The 20026-nt window shown below is 31.1% G+C and overlaps 2 protein-coding genes across 2 annotated transcripts in view; both read left to right on the plus strand.

Moving 5' to 3' along the window:
- The window catches only part of LOC143058099 (uncharacterized), a 34912-nt gene extending 33232 nt beyond the window's left edge, over positions 1 to 1680 (plus strand). The window contains exon 7 of the mRNA XM_076231562.1: positions 1667 to 1680. Within this exon, the coding sequence (XP_076087677.1) occupies positions 1667 to 1680 (14 nt within the window). The remainder of the gene's footprint in view (positions 1 to 1666) is intronic.
- LOC143059406 (beta-1,4-galactosyltransferase 1-like) overlaps positions 1 to 20026 on the plus strand; it is a 361910-nt gene that overhangs the window by 69677 nt on the left and 272207 nt on the right. The window lies entirely within an intron of this gene.

Raw genomic sequence — 20026 nt, forward strand, 5'->3', positions numbered from 1 at the left:
TTGTATCATTTGGTGTTTGTCGTCAAAACCATGTGCGTCATTTATTGTTTGCCGTCTTTACATATCCATCTGTAAACATTTGTCTTCTCAAACATGTGCATCATTAGGTGTTGGTCGGCTCAAACATGTGAATTACTAAATGTGTGCATCATTAGGTGATTGTTGTCCTAAACATGTGTATGCCTCATTTGGACGTTGTAGTTTCAAACATTTGAATCGATGGAATAAAATTCGTTACATAGTAATTTATTGATCGGGTACGGAATTTACCTTGTCAGAAGGTTCGATACCTCAATCGGCCTCGCCTTGCCTCGCCAGGTATCAAACCTACTGACCTGGATAAATTACTTACCCTGTTTATAAATGACTATGTTACTAATAATACAGGTTTTCATACCCATAAAGTAATTTTTCTCTAATTCATCAAAAGGCAAATTCCGTGCTAAATTTGAAATCAACTTAATGGCCTTAAGTTTAATCATCATATATATATAGCATTTTAAAATTTTATTCAAATACATCTAAAATAAATGCATGCGTTTTCATTGGCTTTAAAAAAAAATTATAAAATTAATACAATGATCACATTTGTCAACTAAATAATGTTTTGTTCACATTGAATTCTATTCAGAAATTTTCTTTAAACTGACGAAATATCAGAGCGAGCCTTGTGCTTTATGCTAATTTCACAAAGTGTGTCGTTGATTCATTTTTTAAATGGTATAACTCTTCATAATTAACTCAGTTAAACATTGCAACTAAAAAACCGTTCTTAGCTTAAGTTCATATTTAGCCCTCAAATACAATGTTATTTAGAAATTCAGATGAACAGTAAGTCATTATAAAATAACTATTAAAAAAAAATGAAATTAACACATGTCTATGCAAGCAATAAAGCATGCATAGTTGTCATTCGTCAAGTAGAGGCAAATTATTTTTCTTTTATTTTCCACCTCACTTAACATAATCACGCGCATGCTTATATCATCATGTGAATATAAATCATAAAGTCATATACGCAGAAGTTAGAATTTAATATTTTTACTGTATGTTTGAGACATTTGCATGTTTCAAACACAACACATTGTTTACAAAGTTCGGAAATATCCACACGATCCAAGAGGGAAGGAAAATATCAGAAGGACATTCAAACTCATAAATCGAGTGTAAACTGACAACGCCATGGCTACAAAGAAAAAAAAAAGATATCAGAATATGTAGTATACAGAACACAACATATAAAATAAAGACTAAGAAACTCGGACCCCAACACAAACTTGGGTTGATCTCAGGTAAGCCGGAATGGTAACCAGATTCTGCTCCACATGTGGCACACATTGTGTTGCTAATGTTAGTACAATCCCGGTTACAATTATAATTTGGTAGGTCAAATTCGTTAAAAGGGGATGGGATTGTAGTAATGACATTATAAATTATCTTACCTCCTATAATTCTAGGAATATGATTGGTTAAAATCGTCCGCGTGGAAACCGTGTATATTCAATATTAGGTTAATAGGAAGGCGGGGCTTAATTCAATACACGGCTAGTAGTGGATTTACGACTTTGGCACTGTTTGATAATTGAAAAGTATTGAAAGTTCTGTTTAATATTGTTATATCAAGGTTGTTGATTATAAATAGTGATTGTTTGCATTATTTTTTTAGTGCAGACCAATTGAAAAGGGTTCTTAAAATTGAATACTTGAACATAGAGATAATATAGAAATAAGATGTGTTATGATAGCAAATGAGACAACTCTAGTCTAAATTCAACAAAATAAAGATAGTCGGTAAGATAAATTCGTTACATAGTGTGCTAGTGACCTAACATGATATATCAGGGGTCAGTAAATTCCACATGGGGTAGTTGAAATCATCCCTTCGTTAATGTTACGGACACTTTTACGATCTGTTTGACCGTTATGGTATGTATATCCGATTTATAGTGTGTTAGTGACCTAATATGATATATACGGTAAAATAACGTATCATAATGAAACATACATGCAATGTAATTATTCTTTAATGAGAAACACAACAGATGGCATTGGTGCTGCAGAAACGGCCAACCCTTTAGACTCCCATGGGCCTACCATATTTAGGGTAATGTTTTGTTTTCTATGTGGTGTTTTATGGGCTGATGTTTATCACTTATCTGGTCATTATTTTTCTGGCTTTCTCCGAAATACGATTCGTTCTATCTAATTGCTGGAGGGGGGGGGGGTGGGGGGGGATTGTTCCACTGGTATCACCAGACCAGTTATGTGCACTGTGTATGAAATGCTGAATTTTTCACAATAAGGCTCATCTAATCCTGACAGATTACCTTAGCTGTATTTGGCATAACATTTCAAAATGTTCGATTTATGTTGCTCTTCTTCTTCTTCGTATTTGATTTGGTCTTCAAACTCTTTTGATTCTACCGCCACTACTGAAACGCATTCGTCATATCAATTTATAAGCCAGATCTTTGTAGAGCTTGTTTTAATCTACCTCAAAGTATCTTCTTCATTTTGTTCTTCAGTCTTGAAATAATTGGCAAATTCTATTGAAGGCAAAAAGGTTTTCCGACATCATAAAAAAGTCGAAAAATGCCACAAGGAAATTCAAAATTCATAAGTTTTAGGAAACCACTTTGACAAAAAAAAGGGGGAATAAATGATGAACAAGTCATCAAAACCCTACACAAAAGTCTTAAAATTAAGCAACACGAACACCACACAAAACTGGCGTTGATTGCAGGTCTCTAGAAGTTTAATGGATAAGCAGATATTGTCCCACTAGAATCAACTGTCTTGCTTTTAACGTAAATAAACAATCGGTGATAGGTATCATTCGGCGAAAAGAGGAATGAATTGTGACTACGACAATTCAAATATGCATTATTCAACCAATTAAAACACAATCAAATCGAATAATGTAATCGCTAAGGACAATACGCATTTTATTTGATAGTAATTAATCGTACGTATAGTCAAAATGAGATAATATCCAGCAAATACAGAAAACATTAGTTTGATGGATATTTTATTAGTTCTTATTGATATTTCATTTAAACATGTCAAATGGTTAAGTACATTTATGATATTTTAAATTAAAAGCAACAAAATTCCCTTTGTCAATAAGACATTTTTTTATTTAATTGAAAGTTTAAAATAGTGATTCATTTGAATTCATTTAAAAATTCCATTGTCGATAATTCTACATTAAATTGCAAATAAATCTACAAAACCGTTTAGGCTACCTGTTTATATTGCCATTAACCTCTTCAGAATAGAAGTCTTTCTTAATTTCAGTATTTAGATAATTTTGAAGCTAACGCAACATGCTTTTTAGACTTGACATTTCTGTTTTATTTGTATTGTTTCTGTTCAATGTGGAATGCAATGAAATAAAAACGGATGTGTTTAGGATTGACGACAACATAAGAGTAATTTCGGGTTCAACCGAAATTGAAAATTCAAAGGTGTTATCGTTCTCTAAGTGTGCTGCCTTATGTTCTAGGGTAACACGTTGTTGTACAGCGACATATAACAAGGGAACAAAACAGTGCCAGCTTTATTCATGCTGTAATCCTACGACTCAGACTTCAAATGGCATGAAATCTATCACGAAAAGTTCTTTATCAGGTTAGTCTATGACGCGTTTTGTCAACAAAAGACTCATCAGTAATATGATTATGAGTTAAATATTTTATATTTTTTATCTCCAGATACACTGAAGACAACTAGCTTTTTGGACTGTGATATTAATTCGGCATGTATCAGTGGAATATACGACATATTTACAAACAATGGAAATGGGATGAAGGTCTACTGTGATATGACAGGTGGTAAATGGACGGTATGTTTCATAGTAGTTAAAAGTTGCATTTGTAAATAAGTGTGCATAAAATGAATACTATGTAACTGATTATAATTCACTTTTCTCTGTAACAGTTATTGTTAACCTAAGTAACCTCTACCCAGTAATGTTTGCTGTAAACAGAAGTGACATTTTCTCTGTATTTTTTTTCTCCTAAGTATCATTTTCTTTGTTACAGCTTTGTGTAAGGATGTAGGCATTGGTTACACCAACATTTTCCTCTCTTTTTTAATTGTTCTTATATTTACACCATTGAAAAGGTAGGGGTCCATGCATCAATAAATTTTTGGAATGAGTGTCGTAATATCATCCACGACTCACTCCATACTCACTGTATGAAATGGATAAAACGGAAAAAAGCTGACAAAAAATCTTTGGACTCTTTTTTCAATTCAGTAATGAAGATAGTTGATATACGTATTCAACATTTTAAAGAACATTTTACTATTAACAATAACCAGAAAAAACCTATTTCTCGTATCAAACATAAACTAAAAGAACTAGCCAAGAAATTTGTTTTTGTCCCGGCCGATAAAGCTGCTAATAATATTATTATTGTTTGACGTAAATTTTACATTGAGGTTCTGAAAAAAGAAATCTCCAATTCACCAACATTCCAACTGACTCCATTTTCAGAAAACGACATCTGTAACAAACATGTAACAAACTATGTACTGGCTTCCGAAGCTACACAAAACACTTTACAAATATAGATTTATTTCATCTTCAAGCCATTGTTCCACTACTTAATTGTCTATTCTTCTTACCAGCTTACTTGGTACAATTAAAAACCTGATAATAAATTGTTCAAATAAGGCCTTCGAAAATAGTGGAATTAATTACTTTTGGAGTGTCAAGAACTCGTTGGAAGTACTTGATAAATTGCATGCTTATATTGGTGATTTTGAATCTGTTCAAAGTTTTGATTTTTCTACCCTGTATACCACATTGCCTCACATTCTCATTAAGAAAAAATTCACACACCTAATTAAATGGGCATTTAAAAAGTCAGAATGTGAATAGATATATTCAAACTCTTTTAGGTCATTTTTTAGTAGCAATAAACAAAAAAACTATGTCAATTGGACATGCTTTGATACTATATATGCCCTTGAATTTTTACTAGATAACATTTTTGTTCGCTTTGGGGATTCCGTATATCGTCAGATTATCGGAATTCCAATGGGGACTAACTGTGCACCACTTATTGCGGACCTGTTTTTGTATTGCTATGAGTTACAATTTATGACAAAAATAAGCAAAGACCCATCAAAACAACATCTGATAAACAAATTAAATAATACTTTTAGATATTTGGATGATATTTTGGCTCTCAATAATGACGACTTCAGTATGTATATTAAAGAAATTTATCCTGTTGAACTTACTTTAAATAAAGCTAATACTAACAATGACCACTGCCCTTTCCTCGATCTTGATATCTATATCACTAACGGAAAGCTGAATACTAAAATTTATGATAAAAGAGATGATTTTTCATTTCCTATCGTTAATTATCCATTTTTTGATGGTGACGATCCCTTGTCACCATCTTACGATGTTTATATATCTCAACTTGTACGCTTTGCTCGTGTATGTAACAATGTTTTAGATTTTAACGAGAGAAATTTATGTATTACTGAAAAATTATTACACCAGGGTTTTCGATATCACAAACTAGTCAAAACATTTACTAAATTTTATCATCGGTATAAGGACATCATTCGTAAATATAGCTCAACATGCAGACTTCTATTACGTTCAGGTATTTCACATCCAATTTTTTATGGAAATATTCTTTATAAAGCACAAAGGTGTCAGTATTCACCTCAAAAACTAATAAAACCTTTGAATATACTTATTAAGAAGGGATGTAGTTACGATACTGTTGTCAGGTCATTAAAGATTGCATATTTTGGCGTTAATATTGATTCACTTATAGGGTCTTTGCATCGAAACTAAACAAATTTATTCAAAAACCAGTTGTTGGCATGACACGGGTTATGTTCTTCTCATATATGTTATGATGGTATGATACTAAACCCCTAACGGGAAGGATTGTACCTGATGTTCATATGATGAAATCATAATCTTTCAGTCAGTTTAAATGAAGTCTGGAGCTGGCATGTCAGTGAACTGCTAGTAGTCTGTTGTTATTTATGTATTATTGTCATTTTGTTTATTTTCTTTGGTTACATCTTCTGACATCAGACTCGGACTTCTCTTGAACTGAATTTTAATGTGCGTATTGTTATGCGTTTACTTTTCTACATTGGCTAGAGGTATAGGGGGAGGGTTGAGATCTCACAAACATGTTTAACCCCGCCGCATTTTTGCGCCTGTCCCAAGTCAGGAGCCTCTGGCCTTTGTTAGTCTTGTATTATTTTAATTTTAGTTTCTTGTGTACAATTTGGAAATTAGTATGGCGTTCATTATCACTGAACTAGTATATATTTGTTTAGGGGCCAGTTGAAGGACGCCTCCGGGTGCGGGAATTTCTCGCTACATTGAAGACCTGTTGGTGACCTTCTGCTGTTGTTTTTTTTTCTATGGTCGGGTTGTTGTCTCTTTGGCACATTCCCCAGTTCCATTCTCAATTTTATCATCTGCCATCACTGTTTCATCTTATGTTTTGGGTATATTGAATATGACCAGTTTTGGGGTACCGTGAAAAACGGTCGAACACACTAGTAGGTATATATCATTGTGTGTTTTTGCACATGTTGTCATTAGAATTACCCATGACTGTGAAAAACATAGAAGAAACATATTTTATTGTAAATCTGAAATATCATAGTAATAATAATAGCCTGAATGTAAATAAAAAATGTTTTTTTAATTATTGATAATGCAAAAATTCTGGCAAGCTCAGATAACACATTTTTTTTCAAACTTAGCCAGAAAAAAATTGCTTAAAATTAAAACTGGTTATAAATCCTAAAAATCGCAAACTGTTATCGAATTTGAGCGTTTGAAATTTTCAAATTCATTAAACAAGTTGGCTTACAAGGTACAAGAAAATAGGAAAATGTTGAGGCAAAAATTATGTTCCCCCTAATAAACCTTGTACAGACTGTTTTCTGTATATTCTTTATATGTGCAATAGTAAAAATTGTATTGTCTCAATAATACTTCAAATAAAGTTTATGAGGAAAAAATATTCAGTATGGGATGAGTACCATCGGGACGAATTGACATATCAAAATTATGTATTGGTTTCTCTCCCCGTTTACAAAATGCCCCTGTCATCAATAGCAGACGTTATAAGAATCAATTCATAGTTTTGACAGCCTTCCACTATCGAAAAACTATCGTTGTGCCAATGTAGATTATCTATTAGCATAAGCTTATACTAGGATTGATGTTCAGATCATATCTTTACGAACAGTGCCCTTTACTGGATCTGTTTGCATTATTCTCACAGCTAAATATAAAGAACATAAATGCTTGATCAGTGTTAAATTTACTGCTATGTTAAAACGCACAAATTAGTTTCAATATATGTGTAAGAGTTCTCTCCCATATACCAGATATACCCCCTTAACCTAAGTAATTGTTTGTTTTTTTGTTTTGTTTTTTTTATTTTATCTGTAACAGTTTTGGTAACATGTGCAATATGACCGTTCGTTTTTTAGCCATCGCTTTGTCAGTTTGTTATTTATTGCAATCTTATTGTGGTGGCTTTTCTGCTCATCACATTTCAGTTCTATTTAGTATGTCTTTTACATCCTTGACTTTCCGATTGTTTGGCTTTGAGATCATCTGATAAAGGCCTTTTCTGAAAAAACGCTTCTAACGCTTACCTTATGAAGTGCTTTCTTAACTGTGTAAAGTAGTTTTTCATTCCAAATCTTGTCGTAGACATCGGATGGTTTTCTTTGACCTATAATTGAATTACAATCTTGATGTCTTTTTACTAAAAATAGTTTTAACATGGCATTGCTGTTTAAAAAAGAACTGAGAGACGTATCCATTGATGCTGTTCTGCAACAATGAGCTGCCAGGATATAGAAATCGACAATATTTTTCTTGAATTTCTTTAAAATGAAAACAATATTTTATATAATTATTGTGCGTCCACAGGATTTTCTTAATCTATCTTCTTCAGGAACGCTCCAAATCAAAATTTTAAAGTCTGATTTATGTATAAGATGATATAATTGAACACTCTTATCGTTAATGGATAATTTAAAAATGCAAACACTAATATCAATCAGCTATAGCCTTTGCATATACAATTTGTTACTATCAAATTATTCCATTTACATTTACATGGCTCGAGGGTTGATATTGAAAGAGGGCTGATAATGCATGCGATATGACAATTGACATGTTATAATCTTTTTATCATATGCTTCAACAATGGAGAAAAATAACAGAATCGTTAAATTGATCATTTTACGTGGTTCCAAAATAAAAGTTCAAAGATTGAAAAGTTCACTGACGTCAGACCCCAGATTTAGTACATTCGATATGACATCTTTCTATCATGAGCCTCAACGTAGAAGAAAAATATTTTAATATGGACAAATCGACAAAATACATAATTTAACTATATACATAATGAACACCGTTTTGGATAAGTCAACTTTTTTAAAGAAACTTTCTAAATTATGTTTGGAACTTTCAATAAAATGCGTTTATTTAATATTTTATTATTATTATTATTATTATTATTATTTTACACAATATACTTTCTATTATCCAAATATTTTTTTGTACACTACTTTGTGATGTTTTTCACTGAAAACGTAGCATTAAGGTGTATTTTCCGGAATTTGCCGAGTATCAACGGAATGCCATGCGATAACGTTGCGGAAAAGCATGTGATAACAATCGAAGCATGTGATAAACTTTTCATATCAGCCCGCTAAGCAACAATTCGAAAAATATGGAAAATACGTTCATTTAATGCCTTTATCCTACAGTAAAAAAATATGTTATATAGACTAAGTATATAATTATAATTTTTATTCACTACAGGTAATACAAAGACGGGTTGATAACTCTGTGGATTTTAGTTTAAACTGGTCAAGCTACAAGACAGGATTTGGAAATCTTTCAGGGAATTTTTGGCTAGGTAAAGTAAAAATATAATCAATAAATAGAAGTAGGTACAATGCTTGCCAATGACAATATGATCTCAATTTTGAATAGGTGTATGTTATTGTCTGATTTATATACATGAATGAATGAATTATTGAATGAATAAATAATAAATAAATGAATGAATAAATGAATGAATGAGTGTATGAATAAATGAACGAATAATGAATAACTGAATGAATAAATGAATAAATAAATGAATGAATGTATAAATGAATAAATAAATTAAGTCGAATGAGAATTATATTCTGAAAGAAATTGTTTACACTGATGAATATAATGTAACATTCTTAAGGGGTTTTTGTTTCTAGGTAATGACAACCTTTATAATATCTTGAATAGTAGAAGCTATACCTTGAGATTTGATTTAGAGGATTGGAATGGTAATGTACGCTATGCAGAATATTCAATTTTCAGAATAGCGGATGAGTCTGATAATTATAGACTCACCATTGGAGGGTACAATAGCGCCAGTACTGTGCGTGAGTAGAAAGTAAAATCACTATAAAAGTGTCCATATAGGGTTAAATTCAGTAAACAAATCTCCTTTTACTTTAGTGAAAATCTATGCCTTGAATCAAATTTATACCAGACTTACCTTTCGAATTAAAATAATTTCATATATCATTTACTAAAGTATAAATGTAGCCCAATCTTGTAGCAATATAAACAGGGTCATGCGGCATTTTATGGCATTCACATGGCCCTGTTAACAAAAAATTGTAGATTCGCACTTAAAATCTTAACTGGCCCTCATTACTTTTCAACCCTGTAGTAAAAAAATGAAGTGCATTCATCAATATATTTTATTTTATTTTTTTCTTTAGTTTTGATCCATCTATCAAGAAATATTTATTACAAACATTATCTACCGATCAGAAGAGCACAAAACTTCAGTGTTATACAGAAAGCGGTCCCTGATATAGCATATTTGTTAACTGAATTTTCCCTATAGGCAGACCGTGACGTCACCCACTTTTTTCATGACTCATTGCGGCTTAAAATGAATCTAAAAATAAATTATAAGGAATGACTGTAATTTTTTTTTCTGTCTATGAAGAAATAACATTCAAAATGTGGTCCACACTGAATGACCCGCGTAGCGCGTTATTTTAAAGTGCGGCCCATATTTTCTCTATATAATTTCGAATAGGCAGGACAAATTTAGTCAATCCTTATTATTTAATTTTAAATTTCATTTTAAGCTGGAATAAATCATGAAAAAAACGTTGGTGACGTCACAGTCACATGACAAAATTATGTCTATGAGCTGATAGACAAAATATCTTAATTATAATCCATAGAATTGTTAAATAATTTGCAAAATGTTTTTAAAATAAAATTATATCATCCTTTTTTCCATATTGAAATTAAACATTCTTACACATGAATTATCTACGACTCTCAACATTTGCACATTTTATTAAAGATCTTGACTGATTGTTTTTTTTCAAAATTTCAAAATCCAAGATGAAGGAAGAAACCATATCTATATGTACCTTAATAACAAATAATTATTTTTTTATGTTGTACACTCGGTCTAATTTATATTTAAGCTGACGGAACAGGCGATGAATGGGGTGGAAATATTAACGGACAAGAGTTTTCAACAAGAGACAGAGACAATGATGGGTTTAATACTTTTTATGTCTGCAGTGACCAACATGGTGGAGGATGGTGGTACAACAGGTGTAGCTGGGCTAACGTTAATGCCATCTACTACCCGTCACCAACCAACGATAGACGCACTATTTACTGGAAACCATGGACTGGAAGGGACTCGTTGAAATATGTGGCCATGAAAATAAAAGTACTGTAATATATGATTCATATTCGAAATGAATACATGAATATATGTAAATATTTGATTTCTACATTAAACAGTTAAACTGATGAATTTAATGGTCGGTCAATGTGCAATTGGTATTGATTAAATCGTACTTACATAAAGACAACATAAGTAAATCGCTGTTCAAAAGTCATCAATCGATTGAGAGAAAAGAGATCCGGATTTAGAACTAAAACCGAGGTAAACACATCAACTAAAAGGGGAAAACAACGAAACAACAGAAACATTGAAATGACACGAATGCAGACATAACGGCTTAATTCATACGATTTTTAATAACTTTTTCCTCATTTGAAAATCGACAGCGATGCTTTACTGAGAAACAAGTTTTGCTACAAAAGAAAAATGCATGCAATTTTCCAATTATTCTAAATATATACAGCAACACTCCAATTTTTTCAATACTTTTATTAAATGTATTATTGCCTATTAATTGTCTACTTATCTTGTTCTGTTTTTTTGAAAATGTGTACTACCTTCCTTCGATTTCCTCCTTGATATCTTTTTTCTGAATAATCAATGCAACAAATCATTAAATAAAACTTTGATACAAACGCAATAAAATAAAAGATAGGTATGTAAATTATTTAAAAGTAATTAAATATATATATATCACTACATAAAGTAACACTCGAATGTCATGCCCTATAATATATATATATCAATAGCCAATAAAATGTCATTCAAAAACTGAATACGTTAACTGTGCAGAAGTGTCATGTGTTAGCATTTTAATAGAATTTATTATTGATATTGCATTTAAAAGCTCTCATTCGGCTTTGTCAATTAAGCGATTTCAAGTTTTGAATGATAATTTAATGATACCCATTTAGATTTATATGTAGAAAACTTTCCGTATGTTGTCTAAAAAATATTCCAGGTCGCCAAAGGATATTACTATTATATATATATATTGAAATTCGATAACTAAACCTGACATAAAGCGATATCAAATTCTCCCTCATTATGACACGTATACATTAGTCCTCATAAGCAAACATGAATGACAAGAATACATTTTTTTTTTCATAAACAATAACACAATGACTGGATGTATAAAAACAGATTCACGTCAAATGGATAACACCAAAACAGACTTAACAGTAAAAATTGTATTTATAAAGATAAATAAAATAATACTATAACACGTTATTAAGACGATAAACAACGTCAGTACCAAGAATCTCTAAGACCATCGTGTATTATTTGTGAAGTTCATGCAGAATATTAATTAACAAGTTCATGATACCTTCCGATAAACTTTTTAGAAAAAGGACTAAACGTTCTACTCAGAAACCGGTGACTTTTTATAATGTCTGAATAGCAGCTGCATGCTCTTGCATATCGAATAAATTGGAATATATAATATCAGAAATGCCGCGTATGTCAAATTCGAGGTATAAGTCTAATTATAAACTAGAGTAATACGTGTCTGTTATTGCTTTAATTTCTAGTAAAGGGGGATATATCAATGGAATTCAATAAAAATATTTTGATTATTTTAATAGAAAGAACATCATCAATATATATGGATGAGAAGTTAAATGATCTGTTCTTTGATGAATCATGTTTTCGGCTGAAGGAACTCCGACTCATATGAGAATAAGAAGTCAAAATTTCGAAAAATTAACAGGTTATATAAAGTATTTTTGGCTATGTGATATTTATAAACAGTATTTTAGAAATCTTACATTTTTATATCTTGCAAAAAAAGGGATACAATCAAAATCAACGGTTTCTTTTATCCCTGCCATGTTATATTGCAGATACTCGATTGCCATGGCACAAAAAGCAACAGCAGCACTTGCCAGTTATAGAGAAAAAAATGAAATACTGTTAGCATATATATAATCTGATACGTGTAGTAACAACTCATTTCATAGCTGCAATGATTACCAAATTATCTCATATGTCTGAAATATTCTCACGAAATGACCAGAAGAATAATATTCACTTTAACAAAAAGTTGAGTAAACACAATTTGAAATTCAAGATTTTTTCTCCCGTGACTATCGATTAATTTTGCTCATATATGAGCAAGAAGTGTTTGAACAAAGACATATTTGCAAAAGTTGTATGTATCTATTTTCTCCGAGAGAGACTGGGGAATCACGTATGCATGGTGGGAGTCAATATACCTGGACGCTTTATTATAATTTAAAGCGCGAACTGCAGCGTGAATACTTATTAAGGGGAAGTAATTATAATGAAATTTCAACATTACCTAAGTATTATTTTTTCAAAAAATTAAAATTTGAGAACAAATTTTCCAATTTTACACGAAAAAACAATTTCTTTTTGTAAAACTTTCTTATATTATCACCAACCGAAAGGTTTTTGGGTTAAATTTTGGTGGGTGGAAGCCAATGACATAAGTATTATTCTATAAAAAAAATCAAATTTGAGAATTTCCTAATTTTATATCAAATATTAAAGCATAGATTAGATAAGAGATTTCTGAGCTATTCACAGCTGAAGAATCTTTCTGAATTTTCTATATGCTGTATTTTCTTCACATCACTTCAGATATAAATAACACAACACTATACAGTAAAAAACATTTCTTCCATTTTCAAAATTTTCTCCATATGTATAAAATTCCTAAAAAAGGTTGTTATTGATCTGACCCTAATAATATTTTTTTAACCACCATCTGACGTGACCTTTTAGGTGTTATAAAAAAGTAATTCTTAATCCTAAATTTTGACATACTGGTGTCAAAAGATAAACGAGATAAAGAGCCTTATATTTGGAAATAATTCTATGCATGAATAGTTATCAGGTACCAGGATGATTATAATTCAGTACGCCAGACGCGCGTTTCGTCTACATAAAGACTCATCAGTGACGCTCATATCACAATATTTATAAAACCAAACAAGTACAAAGTTGAAGCGCATTGAGGATCCATGAAGCCTTAATACCTAATAATTGTAGAAAAATCTCTTGTTGTTATTTGATTTTTCTTGTTTAAGATAAATTCTACCGCAGAAAGAGTTTTGACTCCCTTTCTAATGTAGGACGAACTATTCCTTCTTTTAGAGAAAACACTGCCCCTATGTATGCTATTGATTGTGTTGGAATTAGTCTCGAGATTTTACTACAAACCCTTAATTTGTTTGAAGGTAGAGGGTTTTCTCTGAATCTGAAATTAACATTTGTTTGGCCTGATTTATCAAAGACCGATCGTCTAGATAAACTGCTAGACGAATATTTTGGTCTTGTTAATAAGCTGCCACTACAGAACACACGTTTGTGAAAATTCGAGGTGCTGATGTTGAACCGAAAAATAGCACCTGAAACTGGTAACACTGATTGTTGACACGAAATCTTCGATACTTTTTGTGTGTTTTGTGAATTGGTATGTGTAAATTTGCATCGTTCAAATCGAGAGAAGTTGCCCAATCTCCTTTTTGAACCTTTAAGACACTGTTTAGAGAATCGATTTTGAAGTGTTTTTTCTGAAAATATTTTTTCAGAGATTTTGAATTTATTACAGGTCTCAAACCGCCTGTCCTTTTTTGGTTCTAGAAAAAACGTACTGTAAAAACCGTAGTCTTTTTTTTTTTTACATTTTCTATAGCGTTTTTTTGCCCTTCCAAAATGATGATTTAATTCTGTGAACAGAGTGTGTAAGTTTTTCGCAGGAACATTATTTTTTTTTATTCCTGTTTGTAGAACTTTTTCAGAAAATTCCAATTTGTAACCCTCTTTAATTATTTTTAAACCCACATTGTTTGTTATTTTTGCCCAATTTTTAAGTTTGAAACTACCTCCTACAGGTATGTCCGGGTTCTGACATAAAATATTTACCTGCTTTTTGTAGTCATTTTGATCGACCATTGCCATAAAAAAAACCTTTCTTTTCACCATACGGCGAACCGAAACGTCTGAAATAAGGCTACAATCCACTTTTATTTTCACTAGGCTTAGCTTTGTGGAATGAAAACATTTGAAAAGTCATTTTTAGCCATTTTAGGACCATTAGTGTAGTGACTAGTATGAATAACAGCACTTTTTCTTTTAAAACAAAAGTTGAAGCAATTGATTTACGAGTTAATTATGGCAGTAAATCTTTAATTTGTTTATTTGTCTCTGAACGATTTTTCTTTTTCTCGTCAAAATCTTTCCTAAGAATACCATTGCTTGACAACGTAAGGGATAAAAATTTATCATAGACCTGTATTTAACAAGGTAGCCTTCCTATGGATCAAATGATGAAATGCACTTGTTCTAGCGGTTTGATCCACGTACTTAACAGACATGGCCAATATATCTTTAACCATTTGGACAAGTGAATCAATATTTGGTTTAGAATCATTCAGTTTTTTCCATTAATGAACACACAGAGTGTTGCATGTAAGCGGTTATAAATAAACTCATCATAGATACCAGGACAAGATTTTGTATATACGTCAGATGCGCGTTTAGTTTACAAAAGTCTCATCAGTGACGCTCGAATCCAAAAAAGTTAAAAAAGGCCAAATAAAGTTCGAAGTTGAAGAGCATTAAGGACCACAATTCCTAAACGTTATGCCAAATGCAGCTTAGGTAATCTATGCCTGAGGTAGAAAAGCCTTAGTGTTTCAATGATTGAACCCTTTATAGCTGCTGCCTGATCTTTGAGAGCAATATTTTAAAACAAATCGCAGGTTTATTATGAGCTTTACCAGCATTAAAACCATGTCGTTTACAAAGTAAAGTTTGAGTAATGTCATTTAGTTTTGGTAAGTGTAGTATAACAGCCGATTTACCACTCAGAAGAAAACTAGCCCTATATTCCTCTTTATGTGTGGATAGTAATAAAGGATTTTCACAGTGTCATGATTGATTCAAATTTTAATCTGTCTTTGATCTAGAACAATACCAGCTTCAGATTTTGGCATTTTCACCAAAAATATCAGGATATCTCTATTGACATTTTCAGTATCAAGAGAGTCCTCATAAACAACTGAGTATCTCTGAAAACGGTTGTGTGTACTGTTTTTCACAGAAGATTGTTGGGATTGATTGTCTGAATCTAAATCTAAACCAAGATCCCTTCTTTCGACCGAAGAGAAAAACCATCAATGGCATTGTCATGATTTGCAGCATTATCATTTCTGAGGGAATTCTGCCCAAGTTACGTGGCGTCCCTAGAATCCTGAGAAATATTCTTCTCTGAAGTGGCAATTTCTCTGTTCGTTATTTTATGTTCACCAGTTCGGAAAACAAACTTTTTGAAAAGAGTTGGAAAAATGTTCATACGAGAATTCATCGAATAAACGATATCTTTGACACTAGACTTTCTGCTCTCAATTCATTTTCTCTATTTAATGACAAACTCGCTGTCGAAATTGTCTCAGGTTCCTCTGATACTTCTTTCTTACACGTGCTGCTAGAAGTAGAAGATTTACGAGATTTATTCGTCTTCTTTGTACGACTTCGGTCTGTTTGATTGACGATTTCTTATTTTTATCAGACTGAGACGGAGTAGCTTTAGGAGAATTTGCCTCTTCACTTGCCGAATTTGTGACCGTAATAAAAGCTTCTGCCATGTTGACAATGGTAAGGGTCTATCTTAATACTTATTAGCTATGAAAATACACAGTATATAATTAAAAAAGAGTAAAAAATAAAGCGTGTGAACGTTTTTCACCGAAGAAAGAGATTGGTGAATCACGCATTCGTGGTTGGAGTCGATATACCTGAGCGTTTTTTTGATATTTTAAAGCGCCACTGGCGGTGTGAATACTAATTAGGGGAGATAATACTTATGTAATTTCCAATTACATAAGTAATATGAATTAATATGAAATTGACTATGCTGTTATTTCTGTGAATTTTGGATTTCCTTTCTTCTTCTTAGAAAGAGCAAGTAAATTCAACTTCTGTATTATAAATGTTTGGAAAAAAATCTAATCATATAATATATATACTTTTGTGAAATCATTACGTTAAACCCTCACCTATTTTGCAATATTTTGGCTGATGACACACCAGATTTATTATAAAATTTAAAAATGTTTTTACTTCAAAACCACTACGGTTTACATTTTTTCAAATAGTATAGTTATTATAATATTTTTATATTCATTGATATTTTCGACTTGTATCACATGTTGTTAAAATAACTCCCGAACAAGATTCCAACGAGACTGAAACGTCAGAAGAATTCATCCTTACAACTGCCATACATTTCATCTTGTATTATTGGGAAATCCAAAGTAAAAAATAAAAATATTTAGTTATTTTTAGCTACATTCGGCCTTTATAAAAATCTCATGGTATTAAATGTAATGGAATTTTTCAATAATGCAATTTCGTCAGATTAAGATGTAAATGGACATTTCTGAAATATAAACGTATAGTACCCATTAGCATGCTCTTTAAATTGTTTCGAATAATTGATTCATAAATGTGTTGAGTGATGTTCTTCATAAGATATAGTTATAAGAAGATTAAAACATCAAGACATAAAAAGTAATTGTAGAGGAGAAATGAAATATATCACTGAAAATTAAGTGCACACACTTTTATTAAAGAATCAGATAAAATTACCATATGCACCTTAAATTCTCTGTAAGTATACATGCATTAGTGTCTTATGTTATATTGTGTGGATTCAATACATTGGAAATGTCATCAAAACTTTAAACTCCCCACCCTTTTAAAAATTATGAATTGATTTAAAGATTAAGAATTGGAAATTGATTTCATAATGCAACGAGATAAATCACTTTAAAATGCACTTCAACATGTTCAAATGTATTGAATTGTAAAATGTTAAGAATTGTCATTATCTGTAAATAAAAATAAATAATTAATCATTATCTACCATAGGTGGGAGGGTATACCTACTTATACATGAAAAATAAAGTGAACAAAATAATTCATATTCGACTTGAGCTAAAGAAGTTGCCGCTGCAAATCTGTTTAAACTTTTTAAGCATCTGCATGTTAACACGTATCTTAAATAATGCTGCATATTTAACGTTGTGTACAGTCTTATTTCTTTCTCAGATTTGAAATTAATTCAAGACACATCAAAAATAGACACTGATAACACAATTGATCTTTATTGTTTTTGTCGCATGGTATATCGACATTATCCAAATGTGTAGTATATTTTTTAAGGAAACTGTGTTTATACATGTAACAGCACTTGTGCTGTTCCTTTCAAGCGTGACATGTTTTGATTCTCGAAAAGTGTCATTTGAAGTTGAGAACGGTAAAATTATTATGTTGAAAGATGTGATAGCAGGTCCTTTTAAGTTGAAATCTACAGTTGAATGTGCTACCATGTGCACCGGAAATGCCTCATGTTGTACAGCGAGTTATAACAAAATTACAAGGCAATGTCTACTCAGTTCCCTTTGTAACCCTGAAACTGTATACTCATACAGTGGAAAATATATACTAAATCCTTACAAAGTTGGTAAGTATACCTTTCGTAATGTTATGCTTTCTTTCTATGTTTAGTTTAGTAATAAAATTCATTTTCGAATTACAAAATATGAATATGAATTCATAAGTTAAGTGCTCATGAAGAGCTATTCTGACAACAAGAACTCTCAAATCCGTATATTTGCAATACAAGGGTGAACTACTACTCAATTACGTGATAAGTTATATAACCAAAAAAAAGGATATAAAAAAAACAAGTGTCTTTCAACGTTTCCTAAGAAAATTGGAAACTCCATTATCTTTATAATCCCTTAACCGGTCATCAGATAACTTAGGAAATATATTTTGTAGATCATATCATTGAAAAGTCACATTACCACAAAATTCGCTTCCAAGATAGTATTTGACAACCACTGATGGAATTGAATTATCATTTTATACATTTTCAGTTGGATAACATCTTTGTATATCACATTGGTTGAAAATAAAAAAAATACGTAAATATCTACTAATACAGGTCCGGCGAATTCTATGATTTTCTTGCAGACACCACTTTATTTTCAAATTCGAAGGAGGAGGTTTTATTTACCTCGAATATTATCGGATCACTTCCACGTCTAAAGCTTAATTGAAATATAACAGAGTAATTATGGCCCGGATATTTAAACTCCTGCAAAGATAAAGTTGAAAACAAAAAGTGGACACAAGAACCGATTGTTTTGGGGAATAATCTTTAAACTGACTAAAAATGAGTGTAAAATATAAAACTTGCAACGCAACACGAAAAATCTCAAAAAGTAATTAAAGACTGAAATAAAAGAAATTCAACTATTTTAGGTAAGATAACTCTTATAAAATCATTGATCCTACCGAATATCCCTTATGTTGCATCAGTACCCGAAATTGATAAAGAATATCTAGCAAATGCAAAAAAAAAATAATGTGTAGCGTAATATGGAACATTAAACCAGAAAAAGTTGAAAGGTTTTAATAACTAAAAATAACCATGCTGGCTGACTTAAATGATAGACATAGATAAATATCTAGACGCGATGAATATTAATAAGGGAAACAACTGATTGATAACGAAACCAATCATCCAGCTGTAAAGTCATACTAAAATTTTACTTTGATAAATTTGGAAAAGAATTCCTTATATTCAAAATGTCCTTTACCAATTTTAATAAATTAATAAACTAAAAGTAACAGTTCCACAATTTTACTTATCATGAATAAGTTCAAAATCTGAAAAAGAATTAGCTCAACAGATTTTTTTTTATCTTCTTGGACTAGAATTCATAGTGTATAATTTTATCTTCTTTTATTCAGTTGCATATTATTATTAGCTAAATTATTATGTACAGTATGCCATAACAAGTACTTACCGTACCACTTATATGCGATATACCAACGTTAATTAGACACTTACAAATCATTGACAAATGTAAAATTAAAAAGAAACCAGTCCAATGGAACAGTTAAACAAATTAAAAAAACACAATCTTATCTTTTTCACACCATACGTCAACAAAATTTCATGAAAACGAAATTTAAGAACGCATACGAAATTATAAAGTTATTTGCATTTTCTGATTTGTTTACATTTTGGTAAATAACGTTGATTTGGTGATATTGTCTATTTGACTTCTATATACTTGCAGAACAAACTTCTAACAAATCCTTTTTATAAATTATTATGTTTTTCCTCGATGTATGTTAATATATGATATATACGAACTCTAACTATTAATTTCATAATATTTGGACAATAATTAAAAAGTTTTCCATTAGGCATCTATGTTAATTTTATTTTTTGAAGT

This window comes from Mytilus galloprovincialis, chromosome 14 (genome assembly GCF_965363235.1).
Source record: "Mytilus galloprovincialis chromosome 14, xbMytGall1.hap1.1, whole genome shotgun sequence".
Lineage (NCBI taxonomy): Eukaryota > Metazoa > Mollusca > Bivalvia > Mytilida > Mytilidae > Mytilus > Mytilus galloprovincialis.